The sequence below is a fragment of the Fundulus heteroclitus genome, chromosome 11 (assembly GCF_011125445.2).
Source record: "Fundulus heteroclitus isolate FHET01 chromosome 11, MU-UCD_Fhet_4.1, whole genome shotgun sequence".
Classification (NCBI taxonomy): domain Eukaryota; kingdom Metazoa; phylum Chordata; class Actinopteri; order Cyprinodontiformes; family Fundulidae; genus Fundulus; species Fundulus heteroclitus.
In genome coordinates, this window is record NC_046371.1 from 32,065,737 (window position 1) to 32,089,292 (window position 23,556).

At 41.6% G+C, this 23,556-nt stretch overlaps 1 protein-coding gene across 4 annotated transcripts in view; it reads right to left on the bottom strand.

Annotated features, from left to right (window-relative positions):
* Positions 1-595: 595 nt before the first annotated feature.
* ncor1 (nuclear receptor corepressor 1) overlaps positions 596-23,556 on the bottom strand; it is an 83,288-nt gene continuing 60,327 nt past the window's right edge. Inside the window, exons 23-45 of one of the 4 annotated variants that reach the window (XM_021320855.2) lie at positions 20,466-20,632; positions 20,054-20,168; positions 18,934-19,022; positions 18,063-18,225; positions 17,844-17,978; positions 16,283-16,366; positions 15,938-16,188; positions 14,818-15,124; positions 14,315-14,545; positions 13,888-14,088; positions 13,349-13,498; positions 10,755-10,907; positions 10,526-10,661; positions 9,727-10,202; positions 9,466-9,582; positions 8,992-9,125; positions 7,156-7,364; positions 5,534-5,677; positions 5,112-5,215; positions 4,902-4,955; positions 4,617-4,814; positions 3,225-3,395; positions 596-3,133 (exon numbers count right to left, since the gene is read on the bottom strand). In XM_021320855.2, coding sequence (XP_021176530.2) covers positions 2,940-3,133; positions 3,225-3,395; positions 4,617-4,814; positions 4,902-4,955; positions 5,112-5,215; positions 5,534-5,677; positions 7,156-7,364; positions 8,992-9,125; positions 9,466-9,582; positions 9,727-10,202; positions 10,526-10,661; positions 10,755-10,907; positions 13,349-13,498; positions 13,888-14,088; positions 14,315-14,545; positions 14,818-15,124; positions 15,938-16,188; positions 16,283-16,366; positions 17,844-17,978; positions 18,063-18,225; positions 18,934-19,022; positions 20,054-20,168; positions 20,466-20,632 — 3,983 coding nt within the window. In that variant the 3' untranslated portion in view covers positions 596-2,939. Of the gene's footprint in view, positions 3,134-3,224; positions 3,396-4,616; positions 4,815-4,901; positions 4,956-5,069; positions 5,216-5,533; positions 5,678-7,155; positions 7,365-8,991; positions 9,126-9,465; positions 9,583-9,726; positions 10,203-10,525; positions 10,662-10,754; positions 10,908-13,348; positions 13,499-13,887; positions 14,089-14,314; positions 14,546-14,817; positions 15,125-15,937; positions 16,189-16,282; positions 16,367-17,843; positions 17,979-18,062; positions 18,226-18,933; positions 19,023-20,053; positions 20,169-20,465; positions 20,633-23,556 lie in introns of all 4 variants that reach the window. The other 3 variants (XM_012871219.3, XM_012871221.3, XM_036143394.1) reach the window with 3 other exon arrangements.

The window sequence follows — 23,556 nt, forward strand, 5'->3', positions numbered from 1 at the left end:
TAAATTCGGAGTAAAAGTCTACATTTTCTAGTATTTATCGTGAGCATTATAAATGGACAGTGACGTGACGGCGTGCCTGTATATTTGAGCCAGGTGAGATGTGAGGATCTTCCAAAATTTTGACATGTTTTTTGTTTTCAAATGTCAAATCCCTGTGTTGTCCTGTTCTGTAGAAAAAGTAAAAGGATTGCCTGTTTTTTTAAACATGCACAACTCAACAAAATTGCTAAAAATGTTTAAAACCATTACAGAAGGGTGCAAATGATGAGATCTGGGCTTTGAGAAATCCCTCGTGGTTCCCTATTTGGAAAAGTTTTGTCCACTTACTTGTCAGAAGTATTCAAGGACAGTTTGTTGAAGGATGCATTTTGAAAACTCTGTTTGCTGTCACTTGAAGGCCTCATTATAAAAACTTCATATAGATAGAAGTAAACCTGTACACTACTAACCAGCTCTCCCTCCAGAACCCTATGGGAAAATGAAGTAGTGTCTGATAGCAGAAATGTATGTTGGAAAATAAATTGCTTACTGGTTGTCAGTCTGTTTATTCTCTTATAACAGACTGACAGACTTCAATTACATATTATTTATCATATTGCAATTCATGACATGTTTTTTTATTTATTTAATGCAGTAATTTACCAGTAAAGACCCAAGTGACAGTTGCAAGTACACCTCGGCGACCAAGCAGGATGACAGTGTGCAGTCAGAAATAAAAGATGGATGAAAAGATGGCACATCTATAAAGCTACAAATCTGTCAGTGGTGGAGAACTGATCCACTTTATTCGATTGGTCTGAACTCTTGTAATAGCCTACTAAGAGACATTTGTGCGATACAAATATTGCATTTAAACATCATAGGACACATGGGATTTTCAAGTCTCAATTTTTCAAAACGACAAAAAAAAAAAAAAAAAGTCATCACTGTGTATTTAAAAGAGAGCTAAAAAACAAAACAAAAAAAAACAAAGACGCTCTCATTCGTTTTCTTTTTTCGGCTTCATGTCGGATTTAAGATTCAAGTTTGTAAACTTTTTTTTTTTGTCATTGCGTCTGTAAACACACAACATCCCCCAAAAAGCAGGATGAAAAGCAAAAGTGACTAAATAAATCTGTTAATTATTTTGTTAAAATTAAAAATGGAGAGAAACAATATTTAAGCAGGATGGGTTTCCCAACTGAGCAGAGTCAAAGCCAGAGAATGGTGTTGGTGTTATATAACGACTAACTTAGTGAACAGCCACTGCTGTTCGTGATGCTGATGTTATAGGAGCTGTCTCCAAAGCTATCTGTTGACAGACACAATGAAAGCAGATATTAAGTTATCAACATTCTGAATCACTTTGACAGCAAACTCCTAGACATTTAACGGTACCATGCACTGAAATGAAGTAACTGATGCAGGTGTTTACACCAAAATATATAATGTACCAGCAGTAAGAAAATACAAGAAGCTGAAACATCCAAATTTCAATTGAGTGGTGGGGAAAAGTTAAAGCGCATCTCAATAGAGTCCTGGGCTGGAGGTTGATTAAGTTACACAGCAGGTAAAATGCTTTCTGTTGTCCAAAGCCTCTAAGCAAACAAAAAAAAGTGCAACATTGGTGCAGAGCATTCTTTACGTTTGGTAAGTTTCTGCATTTTGTGTAATGACGAGACAGATTTACAGAGCTCAGATTGTTGTCAGGAGAGGGGGGGGGGGGAATAAAGAAAAGAGGGATTGCAGAAACAAAAAAACAACACCAACATATATCTCTGAGAAAATAGTTTTTAAAGCTGCCTTCTCTCTTAACTCACAAGGCGTGGCAAAAATCATCCCTCAGAAAAAGGAAACATTTAAAGAGATCACATTTCCTGACATTGTTTCTTTTTTAACAAGACCTTATTCTGGCCAGCTTGGAGAGTAAAACTGCAGGGATGTCACACACTGCGTTGTCAGCTCTATTGGAAAAAAAAGCAAGAAAAAAAAAAAAAAAAAAAAAGCCCATTGGCTCACTTTCATCATTCAGACAGGGTCCAGGAGTAGTCATAACCATATCGTTTCCAGCAAGCTTATTTCACACTTTTCCCCTTTTCTTCCTGCTATGACGCCAGTGTTCTCAACTCGTTGTGATGTTGTTGCTCTGTTACAGCTGGGTGAGAAGCTGTCTCTGCTGTCTGTCTACCGTCCATGCATCAGCTCCACGAAGACCAGGCTTCAGGGTCCGACGCTGTTCGAAGCGCTTCCGTTTTGTCCACACCGTTCAGGCTCTTGGTGGTGCTTGGTTGATGGTGGCACAATCTTGGACCCGCAGAGGGTCAAGTTTTAACCACAGGTCCGGTCTCTTGTGGCAAAGCAATGGTAAAGAAAGATCTCAGCGGGTGACGTAGTCTTTGTGGGAGAGCGGGGGTTGGGGTGGGAATCGAGTGGGGTCTGGGAGAGCAACAGCGCTATTAAAGATTACACCACGGCTCTCTCCCAATTAAAGTGGATCAATTTAAAAGCGACGTTAAAATAAGAAACAATCAAGTTAAGAAAAAACACTGCAAAAAGGTTACTCTATGTACATACAAATTTTTCTTAAAGACCGGGTATATCTTTACAGGATCAGACAAAATTCAGAAATAGCTTCTTTTTACACGTGAAAGAACTTCTTCAGCTTGACCGCGCCGTTTCTCGTCCCCTCTGTCAACATGTACTTCTCCAACAGGCGTGGCGAGAGCTCCCAGAGCAAAAACAAAAGTCTCGTTCTGGAGAGCCCCGCCTGTTGCTTGCTGCGCCCTAGCTAACAGACAGGGGGCGCCATAGCACCGAAAACAAAACAAAAAAACATGACACCACCCCATCCGCTCCTCACTCGCAAAAAGAGTGAGGTTAGTCCTGGGAGAGGGGCGTGGACAGAGCCGCCGGAGCGCGGGCTGTTCTCCTGGTAGCCGGGCTTTCAGTGAGCTGTGGGTTCAGTCATCGCTGTCAGACAGCGTCTCGTACTGCGCTGACAAAAGAGGCTGCTGCCACATTCGCTGCTGCCCTGCTGTGGGGGGCGGCTGCTGCTGCTGCTGCTGCTGGCTCTGTATAGAGGGAGAGGCCATGGACGTGGGCGGCGTGCTCATCATGCGCATGGTCAGTGGGTTGTAAGGGAACTGCATGGGACCTTTAGCGGGAAAGGGAGAAGAATCAAACTGGTTTAAGCTCCATTTTGCTTCATGTTTCCAGACAGCGGGTGTTACCCAGCAGCAGCTCACCTGTGGAGGAGGGTCTTTCGTCCCATGTCCACTGTGGCTGGGCTTGCCTGTGATAATCCCCCTCAGAGTGGACGGAGGACACCGACGAGGGACGCTCCCCTCCAGGGTAGGCCTGACCCAGGTTAGGCGACTTGGATTTCCGACTGCTGGCTTTGCTCTGCTTCTGTTTCCCTGTAGATTCAAACAAGCAGCCATTTAGAAATCAGCAGGGATACAGATGCCAAGAGATTTATTGGTCCCGCTGGTAAAGATGTGCAAAACTCCTTGAAACAAATACATTTGTTATATCAGTAATATGATCTCAAATGGAAAACTTTAGAAAAATCCAACCAATAGCTGTATTGAATAAAACCCAAGTGTCGCATTGGTAACCCAGTCCCCTTTGTCAATAGAACAGCTTTTGATCCTCTATAAAGATTCAGAAGTGTGGAGTCTATAGAGAGAGAGAGACTAAGCAAGATCTTAGTCTTGATCATCTCTATACATCAACCAATGTCCTTTGTCCTCTCTTACACCCTTTTTCTCTTCAGCTCACTGATTTTCTATAGGGCCACAGAAGTTGGTCAATTTTGTGCAAACTGTGTTGATTCCACTTTATGTTTTTATCCATCATCTGTGCCAATGGCAAAGCATTTTCAGTTTTCTGGGAGATTCTTTTTTTGTTTTTATCTCCCGGTGCTTCTAAGAGTCAATGGTCCCATCCATTTAAACAACATTCAAAGTTTCCAGAGGATCAGGCACACAGCACCAAAGAACCTGGACCATACTCCAGAGGGGACATAAGATGCAGAGTTTAGCAAACTTGACATGTTTCCAGTTGTGATGACAGGACATTTTATTCTTTAGGATGTCACTGTTTGATGCCGTCCACAGCAATGAAGCTTTGGATATTTATTTACCACCCATATCACCCTGCTTACTTTGTGTGGTGGTAAAATAAATAGAGGACAACATCAAGTCTATCAGCCAGTAGCTAAAAGAAATGGGGCCTGTGTGTTACATCATATCTAGACCCCTGTCAAAAGCCTGAATTTGTGATTAGTAGTTCCCATCTCCCAAACTCCAGGTTGCTCAACTGGATAGATGTCAGAACGTCTTCACAAAAACTGAGTCAAAGTCTGGTCGCCTTTCATTTGATCCCGTTGAATTTGACATGACTCAGATGATTGAGAATCTGCACAGACATGATTTGTATTTACGCAAATAATTGTCCGCACTGGTGATTTTTTTGAAAACAATTATGTCTTGATATAACATTGGACTCTTTCTAAATTCTTCTGTGTGGGATTATGCTAAAAATAAAAGCTGCGTGTATTTTTAAGATTTTCTCCCACATCTTCGCCAGGGTTGGCCAGTAAATGTGGCCACTTCTGCTCTTGGTTTTTGACCTACCCATACTGGGAGATGGGCTGGCCTCCTGTCGGGTATCGCTGCCGGCGCTGGATGCATTGTTCATGACAACAGCTCCTCCTCCCTGGTGCTCCTCCTGCCTCTCCTCCAAGTTGCCCATTAAAGCCTTGCGGATTATGTCCTCAAGGCCCAGGTTGCTGGCCGGGTCACTAAAGGACTGATTCCTTGGGTTGATGCTGCCTGCAATGTACAACACATGTCTGCAGTGAGAACAGATATGGGAACTAGAATGAAGCCTCGGGTATCTGATCTTGTGTTTTTGCTTACTGGAGGTGGTAACAGCAGGGAGGTTGAAAATCTCTGTCCCAGGCTGAGCATTTCCTGCAATACAATAAAAAAAAAATTTTGAGAACGAGAAAAACAAAATGTTGTGACATGCACAATGAGTGTGAAGAACTAGAGGGGATTATTAGGTTAAAGAGAAGACCCACTTACCAACTTCAGAATCCCCAACACCAGAGGTGGAGTTCAACTTACGAAAGATTTCCTGCTTCTTGGAGTTAATCATCGGCGAGGTGCTCTCCAGCTTGGTGAAGAAAGCCGGCAGGTAGCCGACACTCCCCGGGGACCGTGAGTCACTCCTTGAAGAGCACAGAGGGCAGAGAGAGAGAGAGCAGCTGAGGCAACAAGCCTTTCTGAGACTACACAGTTTGAGCTCCACTGGGAGTTAGAACAACTATAGATGGAGGACACAGTCTTTCTGGGAGCATTCAAACAAAAAAACTGGAAATAAACACAAAGTACATGCCAAGTTTCTGCCATCGAGTATATGAAAATTGGTCATTTAAATTGACCTTCTAAGCTTTAATGAACAAAAGAATGCAGGCAGGTCTGCAAGCTATTCCAACAAGAGTGTGAAATTAAAAAAAAGTCTCACATAAACACTTTTAATTACGTACCTGATCTCAGAGTTGTCAGTGTCTCGCCTCTGGGATGGAGGCCCACCAGCCTCCTGCTTGTCCATGCCTTGGTATCCCTGTGGAGGAGAGATGGGCTCGTAGTTCTCCATCTGCCTGCCTCCTCGATCTGGAGACTTACCAGGCCTGAACGCAAAAACAGATTTAATTTTCATTTAACATTTTTCTTTTTACAAGCAGTAAAAATACAAGTAATCAAAACATTTGACTCAACTCAACTAAACTAAAAAATATCACTTAAAAACAAGAGCAATTTGCCTTAAAGACATCGAAATTATCCCAAAGGATTCAAAGTGGATAGTTTCAGATCCTGCTGTAGAGTGGTCCATGTTGACGAGACAGAGTACGAAAAAGCTTCTTTTTTTTTTCACATTCTGATTGTACTAATGGAAAACTGAAGTAGAGGAAGTCCTGAGAGTGGAGTTTGTGGCGGGACTGTCTAAGTGACAGGATATGAGGATAGGTATTAGACAGTAACAGTCCAAGAAGAGCTTTATAGATGAAAATGTACCAATGCGTGGGTCTGCGGATTAATAACAATGGCCAGTTCACCCGAGAATATAAGTCATGGTGGTGCAAGAGATCTATACCCTGTTATAAACTTTAGTGCACTTTGATAGTCATGCAGAGAAGGGGCAGGTGCATTCACATACACGACATCACAGTAATCTAACAGAGGCCGAAAGGTCATTAAAACAAGATGCTTCCTGCGCTGAAATAAAAGCAAGATCCATTTCTAAAGGAAAACCCTAGTTTCATCTTCAATTTCTTCACAATGTTTTAATGTGTGATTTAAAGGAGAGATTATTGAGGTACTTATATGTTTCAACATACTCTATTGACCTACCCATACTGGGACCTGTCAATGTTTCTATGAAAAGAGGAACCTGTGGAACGTTCTTCTGGTTGGCAAACAGCACAACCTTCGTTTTAACAGCATTTACGACTAGTCTCAGCCGAAGCAAGTCAGACTGAATAGTGTCAAATGCAGACTGCAGACACCAGAGCACAGCAGTAATGGTTTTGGCATGGCAGTAAACTACAGTGTCATCGGCATAAGAATGTGTACAAACATCAGTAATATTTTTACCGACACCGTTTACATAAATTTAAAACAGAATAGGACCAACAAAGGAACCCTGTGGCACACCTTCTGTGACGTTTAAGTAGTCGGATGACAGACCACAGTGTTGCACACCATCTACGATTTGACAGATAATTAGAAAACCAACTTACAACCTTATCTGATAAACCGATATCTGACATCATGTGATAAAAGAGAGAATGATCAATAGTGTCAAATGCCTCAGACAGGTCAATGAAAAGAGCAGCACCGTTTATAACTTTTGTAGTTTCTGTAACTGTATTACATCCTGAAACCAATCTGTTGACATGACAAGATGTTTGCTGTCCACAATTGTTTTTTTAAGCTGATTATCAACTAGTTTTTAAAAAACTTTGGCTAAAATACAAAGTTTTGAAATAGGACGAAAATTGTTTAGCTCGCCAGTATCACCACTTTCTAACAGGGAGAAAACAAAAAGCAGCCTTTATATATGCAGTACTATAAATGTGTCCTGCATATTATTTGGAACGTTGTATACCTGGCTCTGGACTTGTCAGAGGCGTTCTCTGGAGAAACCCTGCTGGAGGGTCTCTGGTGGTGTGGAGCCTGGTTCTCAGGACTGTAGCGGCTGGGGGCTTTGACCCGACCTGAAGAAGACACCGGTGGGATGGAGCTCTGGTATGTGGCGGTCCCTGATGAAGAAACTGGGGGGTCTTGATTCCTGGCAAAGTCTTGGGTAATTATATGCTGTTTCAAGGAAACACAAAGAAACCACAGAAGCCAAACAGGTTGGCATTAGGGGTGTAACAAACTCAATATTATAAAGCAGCACAATATTTCTAATCTAAGTAAAACCTGTTTTGTGATGCAATATCCATTTTCTGAAAGTCTGTAACTTTATCTGGTGAAGTTTAAGCTATGATTATCAGCCTAGAACATAAAGTTGTGAGATTTAAGCTTAAAAAGGTACATAGCCACATTATATGCTTAAAAAAAGACGACGAAAAAAATGTTTGATCATGATAAAATAAAGTTATATACACCAAGCCTCCATTCTGATAGTATTTTGATGATCCTTTTTGTGGATAAAAATAGCCCCAACACCAGGTGCAATTAAGAGATATAAACAGATGTGGCGCCATCTAGTGGCAGTATCGAAGAACTATCATAATGCCGGTTTGCTTAATTAATAAATCAAAATTAAATAATGTCGAACTGAGTCTGACCCTCTGCAATGCTTCAAAGTAAAGTGGCAGCTCGGCGTGATTGAAGACCAACAGTTATTAATTAAATAAAACAATCTACAGTAACTTTAAGAACCTCATCAGAACATTTACTTATGTCAATTAACTCTACGGTCAAATCTGAGCAATCAGCAGATTTAGCGCCTGCTTCAGTGAACACCAACATTCGTACTGTATTCCCAGCAACATTCCAGTCTCTTCCCTCTAGAAATCATATTTTTTGCTGTTTGTTGTGTTTCCACTGGAACCTGGACCATTCTTCATTGTTTCGCTAAGATGTTAATAGCAAGTAGCTACTTCCTTGTTTTAACCCCTGCTGTGCATGCACAGTACGTACTTCCATTAAAATCGTAAATAAAAACAAAAGGCTTTATTTAGTAACAAATTGAGCAAAAACAAAGCATAAAACACCAAAATAACAACTAATACGCCAGCAGGACATGATAATTTTTCATAAAAACTTTGTATACAACCAGAGTGAGCAACTGATGTATAAATGAATAAAAAAAGTCAGATAATGTGGCTATGCACCGTTAAACAGCCTATGTTAAAGAGTCTTGTTTTGAAGTATAAAGGAAGTAATGCTTGAGTTATCAAAGACTAGTCATCAAGCTGGCAGCCAAAATTATTTACTGAACCTCACAACATTTATTTGCAGAAACACCGACACAGCCTAAAAGGCAGAGAGAATTCAGAAAAAAAAAAGGTTTAACTGAATTATTCTACACTGATCAGATTCTTTGAAACAAAGTTTGTGAATAAACTGAGTAAATAACCCTAACCCTTTAACCCTTTTTACTAATCAACATAACAGACTTAATTTTATTGCATGGTGTTATAACAAGGACCAAACTGGATGGTATGCAATTGAATGCTCATCTATATAATTACATTGATTTAACAAAGTTCTTCCCAATTTAAATTGGACATGTTAGCTTGAGATGAGATTTGTTGTAAATTAAACACTATATAAATTAATTTATAAAACCTTTATTTGTGTAAACAAAAAAAGTTGCTGAAATCTTGTCTCATTGTCTAGATGGCACACATTATTATTTTAGGTTTTTTGTTTGTTTGTTTTTTACATTGTATTTTCCTCTGCAGATAATTTAATGTACAGGATCCCTTACCGAAATATGGTCTGCCAAGGTCATGACTCTGTGGGTTTTGGGGACCTGTGAGTAGCTGTCAGCCTGGGAGGAGGGGGGCTGAGGGTGCTCCGCAGGCTGTCGGTAGCGGCCCATCTCGTAGGTCCGCATGCCAACTGCAAGGTTGATCAGGGACAGAAGCGTGTCATTAAAATAGTGACGATGAGGTGAGAAGTAGTGAAATAGTGGAAAGAGTCAGCAGGCTTCAGGCTATAAGTAACTGCTCTACATGTGCTGGGAGGTGCCTAAAATAACTTGGTGTAGACTGGTGACCAGACTGGTCCAATATCAGGATGCCAAGTCATCCACACTAAGGCGGCCACATTAATAACCCGTTATCTCTATGCAGCCTTCCCTGCTGAATATCCAACACTACTGCTGCAGATGCATTTTAAGATTAAATTCAAAATGTTTAAATTATCTTTGACAAATGTGAAACATTCGCTGACTTCACACCTGCAGCTTGCTGTTGTCCATCTTCTGCTTTGTCTTGCTGAGGCTGGACTGGCGAACTAGCAGGACTTATAACCTCGATGGCTCCTCCAGCAGTGTTATCATACCGATTAGACGACACTGCAATGGAAATATGGATAAAAGGAAGGGGTAATCTCAAGTAGATATATGCTCATTTGAGTTGAGCTGGCTAATGATGGTGCAGAATGTCAGTGGATTTGAGTAATGTTTCAATTTGAAGCCGTTTCAAAAGAAGACACTCACAGCTGCTAGAAGAGTCGGAGCTCTGAGAGCCTCGCTCACGTGACTCTTTGTCTGAGGCTATCTGCCTTGTGATGATGACGTCGATAAAGTTGGCGGCTGTGATAGTCGTCTTTCCATGAGTTCGAAGCTCTTCTTCGATGCGGGACTTTGTTGGAGGACCCTTCTCCTTACCCGCAGCCCCAGGGCCCTCGGCGTAGGCTTGATGTGGCTTTCCACCTGGCAGGGACATGGAACTATACGGCGAGTGCAGCGATCGCCTTTCTGCTTCCTGCTGCTGCTGGTCAGAGAGGACCGACCCCCGCCGTGGCGCTGCGGACGAAGACATTTCGTCGTCCCGCTCGTGTTTGCTCTCCTTAACCTTGCCGACGTCCATATGCGGAGCAAAGGCTGTGGCGTCCACCAGGGCGGCCAGGGCGTCAGCCGCAGTGCTGTAGCGCGAGTTGCTCTGTGACGTTGACGTCGAAACAGGCTGCGATCTAAAAAGGAAATAAAGAGAACGAAGAGTTTTTTTCCCATTGTTTGCAAAACATGTCGGCAGTGCAGTTCAACTGGCTCCGTTTCACCACTTCTCACTTCTAAGCTCTATATTTTACACCCATACAGTATATGTGTATGTAAAAATAATAGGACATTTGCAGCTTTATATTGCATTCTTGGATTTGTGTGGCTATAGGGTAATATATGTGATATATGAAAATCTTCGACATCAAGAAAACCATGTTTAAAGTTTACAAAAAACATGACTGAATACATCTGGTGTATAAATGTTGGTAAGGGCTGCTAGGAGTTTGAAACTTACATTAGAGAGGTGATGACACTCTTTCCCTGGAAGATGCTCGGCCGCTGCTGAACAACCACGTCCTGCGTCCTGAGCGACGGTGAAGGGGAATGTAGGTAACCTCGACTCCCTGGCCGTCCGGGCTGCTCTGAGCCACCTTAATGTGAAATAACAACAACAATGTGACGAAAATTGGACACATTGCCTAAAAACAACAAAACTATGAACTATGACTTGCTGAATAGCTCACCTCCACGCATGTATTCATTAGTGCGCTCCCGCTCTCGTTCTCTCATTTCCCGTTCCCTCTCCCTCTGTTGCTCCCTTTCCTTTTCCCGGTCCTTCTCCTGCTGCTCTCTCTCCCGTTCTCTCTCTGCGTTAGCAGCAAGGTGGGCTTGATGACCTGGATAGAACAGGGACAACATGCACACAAAACTTGAAACATTGCATCAACCTGACTTCACACCCCCTTGCATGGTGCATTTCGTATCAGGGTAAAGTCATGATTTAAATACTGGCTGACTGAGTGTTGGTTGCAGCAGATAAGCAACCTGAACGTTTAACTTTATAGTCCCCTTTAATGTAAGTTGATCTAACCATAAATACAGCTGTTCTATAGGGTTAGGTATTGAGACAGTAAGCAGCATCATACTGTTGAGAGGAACAGGAAGGCTGATCCAAGTTGATGGTATGAGAAATGTAGCTAAACTTGAAAGAAAACCTGTTAGATGCTGCACTGGACTTGAGACTGGAGTGGGGGGTTCACCTTCTGGCAGGGCCAGAACCTTACACATTCAGCCAAAGCTACAATGGAAAAGTTTAAACCAAAGCAAGGTCTTATGTTAGAACCACATGAATTATGTCATGAATCCAGACCCAAATTTAATTATGAAACTGTGGCAAGACCTAAAAGCTGATGTTCACTGATGCTCTCCATCCAACCTGGCTGAGCTTCATTCGTCAAATGGGAAAAAAGTCCCTTCTTTAGGTGTGCAAAGGTGGTAGAAATACACCACGTAAGACCTGAAGCTTTAATTGTTACAAAAAGTGGAGCTACAAAATGATTCCAAACATTTGTAAAAATAATAATAAAATAAAATAAAATAAAAAAATGCACCTTAAAACCACGTATCACTTTCCTTCCACATTACAGTCAGACTGTATTTTATGCTGGTGTAAGACAAACTATGACTAAAAAAATCTGAGGTCTGTGGTTGTAACAAAACTGAATGTGTTTTGTTTCATCACAACCTGGAATTAAAACGGTTTGTTGGAGAGTTTGAACGATTTCAATTCCAGAGCATGCCTACAATTTTGAAGATAGATAATTTTTGTCATTACAACAAAAATGACAAAATGACAGAAAACCTTAGCCTGCATAACTGTTTTCCATTTGAAGATGATGGATTTGATGGCACTAAGGAAGGAACATCAAATATTTAGAAAATTTTATAGGCAAGGTAAATGTATTTGTATAGCACATTTCAGTACAAGGACAACTCAAAGTGTGTTACAAGATTAAAAGATAGGAAAATAAAAACAGAATAAAGTTGGGATAAAATGTAGAAAAATTTAAACTAAATATTACATAGGAAAATGGGAACTACAAGTTGTTGTACTACAAACTTAAACAAATTATGTTTCAGTAAACAGTTTAACTAGAACAGCCAAAGGAAATCCTAAACAAATGGGTTTTAAGAACTCGGGCTTTCATCACTTTTACAGTTTACTGGAAGTTTGCTCCTCATTTGTACTTCAACAACTTTGTCCCTGACTTGTTTGGAGTGGTGCTGCAGCCTTTCCGAAAAGGTTTCTACAGACAGGTCATGTGACACATGGATTCCACACATTTACTAGTTTGTGACTTCTGAAGGTAATTTGTTGCACTAGAACTGTTTATGTATCCCTTACCAAAGGGGGGTGTATATGAACATGTACGTTTTTAGATTTGTGTATATATTTTTTTATCCTTTAAAGATTTTCTTTCATTTCACTTAATCAACCTAGAACCTTGTTTCTAGAAGTGTTCAATAAAGTTTTGTTAAAATAAAGAATAAAATAAAATAAAAAGAAACACGGATACCAGCCAGCATCTCTGACAGTGCAAAGACCATGTCATAGTGAGACCAAGTAAGGTAAGAAGAAAGCAGCACAGTTTTTACCAACTGTCTTCTATGGAGCGCCAACTGCCAATACTGTGTGTGGATGTGTAGTGAGAGACAGGAGAGTGACGTGAAAGACGGATAAAATGCAACATGACCGTTGAGACTGCGGACACTGAAAAAAATCCGATACGTATCCAAATTAGTAGAAAAGATTGAAATTGGGCCGTTCGCACTCCCATGAAAAAGACAGATATGGGTCGCATTTCCCTGCAGTGTGAACGTAGCCTATGTTTGCTTTCAGACAAATAGCCTTTCCTGCATATCTGCCCTTTCAGAACAATGTCCAACAAGTAAAGGAAAAAGCTAGTAACCAAGAATAAACCGAAGAAGAAACTTGATGAATGCAGGCAAAAATCTAAAAAGCAGCTGTGAAACCAGATCATGTAGCGTGTCATGGACCCTAACCTAATGATTCTGGGAAAGTGGAGCTTGGACAATGTGGAATAAAAACTGAGAGGAATCCAGAAACAAGGAATAGACTTCATTCTTCAAGGAAGTTCCAAATACAATATGAATATTCTTGTAATATATTATTTATGAAACCGTTCACAGCACGACAGCAGTAAGCCTAAACTTCTCTGAGCAGACCAGACTCGCTCCGAGTGTGAGGGAACACAGTTCGCGGCAGTAGAAATCAGGGAAAACAGGATGAAGGATTGGGAGAGGGAGGGGTCCTCACCTGGCGATATGGAGGCTGGGTTGAAAGCCCTAGGAGGGAAAGGGGGCTGAGCTCCAGAGAGGTAGACGTTGCGTTCCAAAGTAGGAGAACCTGTTCCCCCATGGTGAGGCAACAGGATAGTTGGAGGCATCTGGGTTAGATCAATAATCCCTTTTACAGACAGAAGCAAAGGGCCAACGGTGAATAACAAGAACCGATCCATCAATTTCTGAATGTATGTATAACACTTAGCTGTAACCCATCATCATCCCAAATACAGCTTGATCAGTAAGCAACAAGGCTGCATGGAGTGGAATAGTGGTCAACTTGTAAGAGGCAACCACTCAGCAAATGGAGATTTCGATGACTACATCCGATTAATTGATTGAGTTGCAGCCCCGATTTAAACAGCAAATCAGCTGAATTTGTAAAGGTCATTTGCTTCTGGGCGTCTGCAAAAGGTAGCCACTACTTCACAAGCACACAATCTGCACACTACAGCCCATGCCTGCTGTGGCAGATGAGAAAAAAAAAAAAAAAGAGTCTGCCAGAGGACGTACCTCGAGGGGGGACCGCATAAGGGATAGCAACAGGTTGTTCCCGTGGCGATAGCCCTCTGGCCATGTCAGGCCGGGGGATGTTTTGCATATGCTGGGAGGTGATATAATCATTGAGGATGGTCTGCCGCGTGTTTTCCATGGTGTAAAGCTGGTAGTTGTTGTGGTAGCCTGTTGGCGACGGCTGCCTGGGGAACATGAACGCTGCAGCAGAGGAGATGAAGGACAAAAACAGAAAAATTAATATGAAGAGAAGCTTCACTGATACCCATCACTGTTGCTGACGCAAATCTCTGAAATAGATCCCGCAAGCTGGATGCCTATGAATTAGCTGACCTGACCTGCTTTCGTCAATTTGATCAGATTCGGGCCTTCTACTCTTTTATTTAACGTTGAAGCGGAAAAAGTGAGAAAGGTTCAAACACTGTACCGGGATCCAGAACTCTGTGGCGAAAGGCCAGGGTGGGGTCCAGGTGTGGGGGCAGGTGGGTTTGATACACCTCTCCAGGAACCACGGGCCGGTGGTGGGGGTCAAAAGGACTGTGGGACGCGACGGGGTCGCCCACTGACACGGGGGACTTGGATGGGATGCTGTCCCTCTGCGTCGGGGTCATGGCACTCTTTCTGTCATGTGCAGCAGATTTGGCAGAGCTCATCCCCCCTTCACAAACAAATGGCCCAGAATGAGTTGATTCAACAGTTTAAAATTATAGAATGTCACAGAAAAAACACTAAGGTCCCTGAATGGACAAAGCATGAGTAACCATAATGCTTTGCAACCAATATATAATTCCAATAAATAGAATGATGTGATTGGGCAAAAGATGTTTAATTAAATTTTCTCCAGTGCAGTAATTACAATCTTTATAGTGTTAAATGAAAAAAAAAAACAGCTAAATTTCTGCTTGTGGATAAAAGGATTATGGAACATACCCTCAGAGGCCCTTCCCAGCATAGGGGAGCCTCTGGAAACGGGGTTGGTGCTGTAGTTGACTGGCGTCCGGCGAGCGCTGCTGTCTTCATACATGCTCGGGCTGTGCTGGGATTTGCTGGCCTCCTGGTGCGTGGAGCGCAGGACGGAAGCGGTGCTGTTAACTACAGAATGGCGCACCGCTTTGCTCTCCTCGTACTTGGCCCGCTCCATGGCCTCGAGTTGGGGCATGCTGTGGGGAAGCTTGCTGGGGCTTGTGATCAGCGACTTGACGTTGTGTTTGATGGTCGGCTGGCTCAGGGAGTAATTCTGTTGAGGAGAGGATCAAGTTTGAAAGGGCAGCTTGTTCCGACAGAGCAAACCCCGTGTTTAGTTTACATAATGCATCTGTTGATTTATTACTTCATTGAAAATGCATTTCAGTAATTCAATTGCAAAAATTAATCTAATATTTTCACGTGTTTACATGTGTTAATGTTGATGATTATGACTTAAAGCTAATAAAAGTGTTTTTTCAGAAAACAATTATTACATAAGACAATAAAAAAATTTAGTTTAAAGCAGAAACGTGATGTCATGGGCTTGGTACAGCTAACACAACTATGGAGAAGACCGCTGAGCTAATAGTTGTCCAGCAGACACCATCCGCAAGGAAGGGAGACCATAGAAGGTTGGAAGTAAAAACTGTGGCAGATACTGGTGTACGAGCAGCAGGGAAACACTAACCCTGAATGTGCTCATTCAAGAGTTTGGGAGAGATATGTCCAGGAAACGGGCTACTGACAGTCCTTGGGTTTAGACCCTCCAGGACCAGAGACAACATGAGAAGGGATCTTATCTGTTGCTCGGTGGCCCGAAGTCCTCTTTTCACATAAAAGTGTGTTTTCTTTTTAGCCTGATCAAAACCTTTTTGGGTATTTTTTCCTCAAGACACCAGACCCAACAACAGATGAGCTGACGGCCACCAATTAATCAATCTGGGCTTCCTCACCAACCCAGCAGAACCTCAGGTTGACAGCCTCCATGCCACGCTGCACTGATGCAGTAGTTCATGAGCAGCACAAGAAGTAAAAGTCACAAGCCAACAGTTCTTCAAAATGGAGCTCCTGTTTTTCCACAAACCTGAGCGATGGAGCCCTCCAGTACCCTCCTGTCAGGCAGGTCGGGGGTCTTGCACATTTCCTGTCCAGGTTGGTCCTGTCTGGGGATCTCATGAATGGAGCGTCCCCTCTCTTTTATAGTGTTGACCCCTTCATAGGGCTTGCCTTTGCCAATAGCCTCTTCAAATGTTCGGATAGGTGAGCTTTCTGTTTTTATCAGCTTCCCGTATTTTACAGCATCCTCATAAACATCGGCAGTGGGTCTTGGTGTCCCTGAAAAAGATGTGGAGGAAAAAGAACAAAGTTTAGCCTCGCTTCGTTCTGAATGAAACATGCTACCAATGTGGCGAGCTTTATAGTTATCCACCATGCATAATGGATCCAGGGATCAGTGGTCTTTCCTTGGAGTCTCCGTGATGCCCTTCTCTAGGCAGGGCTCTACTGATCAGGCCTGGGAACAAAGGTGAAAATATTACTCATGAAACAGAAAACACAAACCAGGACACATTTGCTGCAAAATGCAATACTCTACATTTTGTCATATTCCAGCCATAAGCCTCAGTGTATTTTATTGGGATTTCATGTGATGGATTAACACCAAGTAGTGCAGAATTGTGAAGTGAAAGCAAAAGGAAGCATTGTTCACAATCTCTTTACAAATAAAACCCTGAGTCTTGCCACAGATTTCCCATTGGGTTTAGACTACGACTTGGACTGAGCCATTCCAAAAGAGTGAGGAGCTTTGATCTTAACCACTTAATTGTAATTCTGGCTATATATTTTGGGTCGCCTTCCAGCTGGGTGATTTTCATTCTGGTTTGTCTTATATCAACCCACCAGCAGCTTTTAGTTCTCACAAAAACTGGGGAAAACTTAAGAGGAGGTCGGTCTTTTCCTGTTTTGGATCTCAAAGGTTTACAGCGGCGTTTTTTTGGCCAAAGGAAATCTTTTTTTCCTGACCTGGAGAAGGTCATTTATGCTTCATTAGCTACAGGCTCCACTATTGTTTTGCTCTCTGTCGGTGCCTTCCAGGCGCGCCTAAAACACCTTCAGCTTGTCCTGCATTCAGCCGGCCGTCTTTAAACCAACACCTCCCACATACGCACGTTACCACCGTTTTATATTCTTTGCACTTGCTTCTTGTTTGGTCTAGAATTGGTTTTAAACTGTTTTTTTTTTTTTCTTCCATTTTTTCTTAACCTTTAACCTCCTTATTTATTTGAACCTTTAAGTGATCATGTGAGTGGGAGGTCCTTGAGATCATCCAGTCAGCTTTTGTTGGATGCTCCAAGGAAAAGCCTTTTTAAAAGCAAATAAAAAAAACAACGGCTTTAAATGCCTCACTTTCTTATTTTGCTGAGATCTTTTTAAGTGGTATCATTTTACTTTGATCTTGCTTTGGTGTCCTCCATTGGATGTTTTAGAGCTTTTTATTAAATCTATAAATGACACGAAATGAAATACAATGCCTTTAAATGTATTAATGTGAGTTTACGTGCTCTTATTTCTGTCTCTTTATATGAGTGTTTTAATATCTATTTGGTTTAATCTCTTATCCATCTTATTTTAGTACAGCCCTTAAGGCAAACTTGGTCTTTTCTAGAAGTGATTCATACATAAACTGGATTTGGAAAAGACTGCTTTCAGGAGATTTCTGAAATACCCAACCTGACCTGTGGACATCTAGCACTAGCTTTTTTTAGGGGTAACAGATTGAATTGGCCTTTTCAGAAAAACTTTTCAGAATTTTATTTGCAAAAGATATTCTAAAAACAATTAGAATTTTCTTTTGACTTTGCTTTTTACTACTTTTTGTTGACGTGTCACATAAATAGGCTATAAAATGCTTCAAGTTTGTGGTTGTAACGTGACAAACTGTAAAAATAAAAATGTTTTTTTAAAGTGCTGTAGTGAACTCGGTGACACACAAAGAGTACCCTCGAACGGAGCCCCCTCCCTGCCATGGTGTGCTCTTCCCATGGGTCCCTCCATCATGTCATGGCTGCGTTTCAGCTCATGACCTGTTCTGGGGCTTCTGGTGTTTTCCCTGGGGTTCTTAATACCTATTGGAGACAAAGAAACAAAGCTTTAAAGCTTGGCAAAGAAATATAGCTATTAAGCCCTTCAACAAAAATAAAGCTACATACCATCATAGGAGAGGATGTGACCACTCTTGCCTTCGTAGATGACTTTAGCAAGCTGCTCCCCCCTGGCTTTATCTGGGCTGCCCAGGTCTTCTGTAGCCAGCTTTGTGATTGTGCCCTTCAGGAGGTCAGCAGCTATGCTAGGCTGCGACAGAGCTGGAGTGCCCTGTTTCATTGGAGAGCAGAACAAAACCACTTCAATTTCGACCAACACATACAGTGGATCAAATCAAAGAATGTAAGAAAGAAATATGAAAAAACAATATTCCTGAAATCAGTGGTCCGCAACCCCCGGGTCACAGACCGGTATCGGTGCGTGGCATATCTGGTACAGGGCCGCACAGACAGAATCAATAACTTACACCATGTCCTCTATTATCTGAGTCTGAACGATGGTTTATTTAAAAAAATGGTGTCATGCTTGGTGGCTAAATGTATCGCTGAGGCTAAGAAGCTGTTCGCTTTTGGTAAAAAATTGATCCAGCCCGGCACTAAAGATGTTTGCTGTCAACTTCTAGAAAAAGCTGCACACTGATGTCGACCTTAAAAGCATGCAAGGATTGATGCAGTGAGAGAAAAAAAATGGGCTATAAGTTAAACACTTCAGGTGTCCTTGCCTCCCATTACCCCTAGATGGGGGCACCTCGTTTCAGAGAAACAAGCTCAAGGCTTCGACTGATTCTGCGTTATCGTGAGCTTGATTACTCATGCTCCTTATATTTATGACTATATATTATTCAGAAATAGGGTTTTATGCCAGTCGTATCATTTTATTTTGCTTTATAACACCTTAAAAAGGCAGTCCATGAAAATACTGTGACATTAAACTGTTCCGTGCCACAAAAAAGGTTGGGGACCTTAAATAATTGACTACCTGAGTGATCGATCCTCTGAACGCCAGGCCTTCACCAACCTTTGTTGGGTTGCCCCGGCTGTCCTGGATGGCAGAAACTGGAGCCCCAGCTGCATAGTAATAGAAACAAACTAGTTAACATATCTGAGAACCGATGCAGATGAATTACTGAAACAATTAAAAGCATTTTTTCAACATATGAATGTAGTGTTCCAGATTGATTTGGTTATCCTTTCTCATGTTTTTGATAACCTTCTGAACATCTGAGAACAAAATACTGACCTTTAAGCTGATTGAGTCAGGTCTTAACTTTGATCAACTTGATCAACTTTGGCATTTTAACTAGATTAAGCTAACTTAAGCATCACAGATCCAGTTCAACCTGAATTCAAGGTTGTCTGGAGACCTAAATGTGGTAAATTTGCCCTTTTTTCTGAAGGAGTGTGCATAGAGAAAATAAACCAAAAACCAAAGCACTGATGGTTAGGATTGTAAAATCAATGTATGACAAATCCTTCAATTCAGACATTAATCTTAAAATTAAACATTTTTCCACTCTCAATTTTAACTTGTCCCATGCTATCCAGATCTGTCCAAAAAAACATACTTCTATTCTGAAGCTAAAGATGTTTTGCCTCCCATCCAGGAAGCTTTCTTAAATCAAAATGTCTGGAGTTTCTCATTTTGAATTGAGAAAGCTTCCAGTTTTATTTTTTAACCTTTTTTGGATTGATCATGACCTGGATGACTGAGCATCTTCATCAATATATATCCAGATCTGGAAAAGACAAAAGCAAATTCCCTGTTCTTACAGACTATTAAAGACTGAATAGGAACCCTGTGCATTGCTAATGTTCTTGATGTAATGACAGATTTCTTTTTTCAAATTTCCATTTCTGCATGTTTTTTTAAAGACTTCTAAAGAAATATCACCAGTTTCAAATACCAAAATAGTAGGCTTGTATTGCAGCTTCCAAAGCATCCCCAAAACAATGAAACACATAGCGAGGTTTCTGATCTTTAACACTTAGAACCATCTCATTTGTGTCTGATGTTTCCAGAGGTAAGTTTTGTTTTCATTGCTCACTTAGTTCTCCATGTTGAGATTTCTCTGTAATCATGTGATGACCTTTGGACCTACCAGGCTTGTTAGGATCCATCTGCCGAGGCAGCCCCAGAGAGATGGAGCCCACTGAGCTCTTCGTGCCCTCTGGCCCATAGATGGTATGGGAGGGCAAATAAGTGCCAGGAGTTCCCTGGATAATGGAGAGGACAAAGAGTTCATCTCATGTTCAGGTCACTGTGGCTGCTAGAACAATAAAGTGGTGTCAAGTGATACTGATCATCTTTTAGCTCCTTACACACTGTCAATATGGTGTCAACTATCTGATGTTGTGAAAAACTAACCAAGAACTCATGCTGTCATGTTGAGGTAAACAAACTAAGGTTTTCCAGTTTATACTGCCCACCTAAAGTCTGTCAGAGACTAGGTTTGTCCACATTGACTGAATACATCAGTAATATGAATAGGTAGAGAGACTGTGGCTCCTCACCTGGGAGATGGAGCCTCCTTGGATGAAGGAGGGCTTGTCTGTGGGCTTGTTGGTTGGAATGAGTGGAGGAGGTGAGGGAATGTTGGGAGGTCGACTGTGTCTGTTGAACGGCAAACGGACTCCATCGCTCATACTCTGGACCAGCTGGTTGGGGGAGGGGTGAAGGACTGGAAGGGAAAGGAAACAAAAAAAAAAAAAAAACAATTCAATAATTAAAAGACATTTATGGGGTTCTTCCACACATTTCTCATTGAAATATTCCATACCTTTTCTAGACATAGTATTTAATAGTTCTTATCCATTTCTAAAACTGCAAATATATAAAGGTTTTCTATTAAATCATTGCAGATATTTCTACAGTAGTCATGATGGGTGGATTGACAGAGAGGACAAAATTATGGATGGATGAATAAGGGAAAAATGGATGGATGGGAAAAAGGATGAAAGGACAGATAGCCAGATTGATGGAGAGATGTATGGATGGATAGGAGGAAAAAGCAGATGGGTAAAGCTGAAAATGACTAAATAAAATACTACAGAGGAAATCACTTAAACCTTCCTCAACATCTTCTGCTCCCTAAGCTTCAAAACCCCTCACTTCCCAACACAGCCTACAAGATCAAATATTCAGAGTCATTCTGATAGCACTCTGGAGTGGCGAGGTACGCCTTGAAGTTTAATGGCCTCTCTTCAGACAAAAGTAACTTTGGTCCATGTGCCCCCTTTGCTTTAATGTACCCTGGCAAAGCAGAGCAGACAAAATAGTTCATAACAGACCACAGATACACAGCGACGCAGACGGAGCAGCCTCCCTGCAGGGAGAGCGCCCGTGTTCTGCACTCTGCCAAATAAAAAATGCAAATGGCTGGGAGAGTTCCTCCAGCGGGCACAGACATCATAATCCTGCCGGCTCAAAAGGGGACACGTAAGAAAACAAGACCCCTAATAACAAATTTATAAAGCAGCCAGTCAGCAAATCAGCATCAGAAAAAACAGAACTGGAAAGAAAACTGAAAAAATCTCAACAAGTTCAAGAGAAATCTTAATGCTGACACAGCTAAGCCTAAAAGATGGCCTTTATTGTTCTGATCCCACTGCTTGTTGATGAAACATACAAACAATTTGCCTCGCCCTTCAAAACCCTTATCTGCCCACTCACTGGTTCAGTACAATTAAAACAAACCAGAACGCACAGCTTTACCGTTCATTTATCATTTCAACTTTCAGCTTTCAGCCTCTGACTGTAATGGAAGATGCTGGCAGAATTTTGAAAATCCCATAGTAAAGTTAATGATTTTTTTCAGACTATAAGTCTCACTTTTTTAAAGTTAATATTCAAAGACTGAATACATGTATTCACATTTGTTTTGCTGTTTCAGTCTGCATTCACACACGGAGCGTTGCGTGGTGCAGCTCGAAGGACCCAGACCGTGACAGAACCCCGTTATTAGGCTGTCCATGAAGCTAATAACAGCTAGCGCTAGCTTACAAGTCTGTTTATACTCACGAAGGACAACTAGTTCATTCAAACTTTTGAATCTTAATTTTTTTATTTTTCTCTCTTAAATGCTATAACGGGGGAAAAAAATACTAACCCTTGTTCACTGCCCATTTGTTTGCTTGTCTTTCTTATGTGTACTCTTAGCCAGAGTGGCCTAAAAGAAACTGTTAGCTTAGCATATAGCACCGCTACGCTCACTAATTTCAGCCTAATCCAGTTGGAGTTGCTTATAGTCTGGTGTGATTTATATGTTTTTTTCCTGATTATTTTCCTCTGAACCAACCAGTCTTTGTTTGTCTGTTTCCAGATTGAATTCTTTTGGTGAAACATTTATACTTATTCTTAGTTAGTGCAACTATAACAGAGCTGTTACTTTAAGCTAAGCAAGTCAAAATAGAGTTTATAGAGCCACACATTCACGCAGCAATGAAAAAACACAGTTTAGGTGTCATGTGGGTCAGAAGTCATACAGTCAACCAATACTGCCGGTTGGATAGTTTTACCGTGCATTTTAAAGTGAAATATAAGCAATGAATACATAAAAAAAAAAAAAACATTCAGACATCATGGATGGAATAACATCAAACTTCAATGTTACTTCGGTCTTGACCTTTGCTTCAAATATATTTCTTGATTAATCACCTAAAATATGACAAATGCCTGCATGGAAAAAGCTAACAGATTAATTTAGTTTTAACACAGTGGAATCGAAATGCCTCAAAGATCACGTAGGCGGTGGGAGACTGAACTTGTTCAAAACACAACTGCAACAATTACGCAGTAGAGTCAAAGAGAAAAAGACAAAGCAACTGTCAGATACTGTTTGTTTCAGCCAGATGCAGAAACAGGGCCAACAAGGACGAGGAGGGGAAAATGTCAGCTTTTTTGTACCTTGTAGCACACTGGAAGACAAGCAATTGGGGACATGGGGGTCAGGATGAGGTAAAGCCTTGCTCAGCCCCATGGGGGAGAGTCTGTAGCTAGAGCCTGGCTGACCAGAGTGGTCCTCCTGTTCCAGAGCCAGCATCATGTCATGGACAAAGGTATAAGGACAAAGGAAAATGAATGGCCATTAAAGCAGAAGCTTAATTCTGACCCAGAATGGACGGACCTGTGTAAATAACACCCCCACCTAGACACACACCTGCTAAAACCTCTGTTATGTAGTTGTCAATGCTCAGCACCTCACCAACTGCTCTGCTCTTCACAGCACTTTGGCTTCAAGGTGCTAAAAGCTTTTCAGAATCAAATACATGATGTCACAGCTTTCTCACACTCCACGACTAAACTATGTCTGACCACCCAGGAGAACAGAGCACTCTGCCCTCACAAACAGCAGCATTAACCAGTCACGTCCTGGGGATCAGCAGCGCAGACGTCATCCAAGTTTGACTAGACCAGAAACAGGAGAAGCAAAATGCTCTTCTGGGCGACGTTACAGCTCAACCTGTAGCCCTCTTTTTTGGTCCGGGGTTGCAAAACGTTACATGTTTTAGCAAACTAAAATTTACAGAGTAGTCGGTCCATCATTTTTGCTCAAATATGTATATGCTCCACTATTAAATTCACAGTATACATTTCTACAGGAAT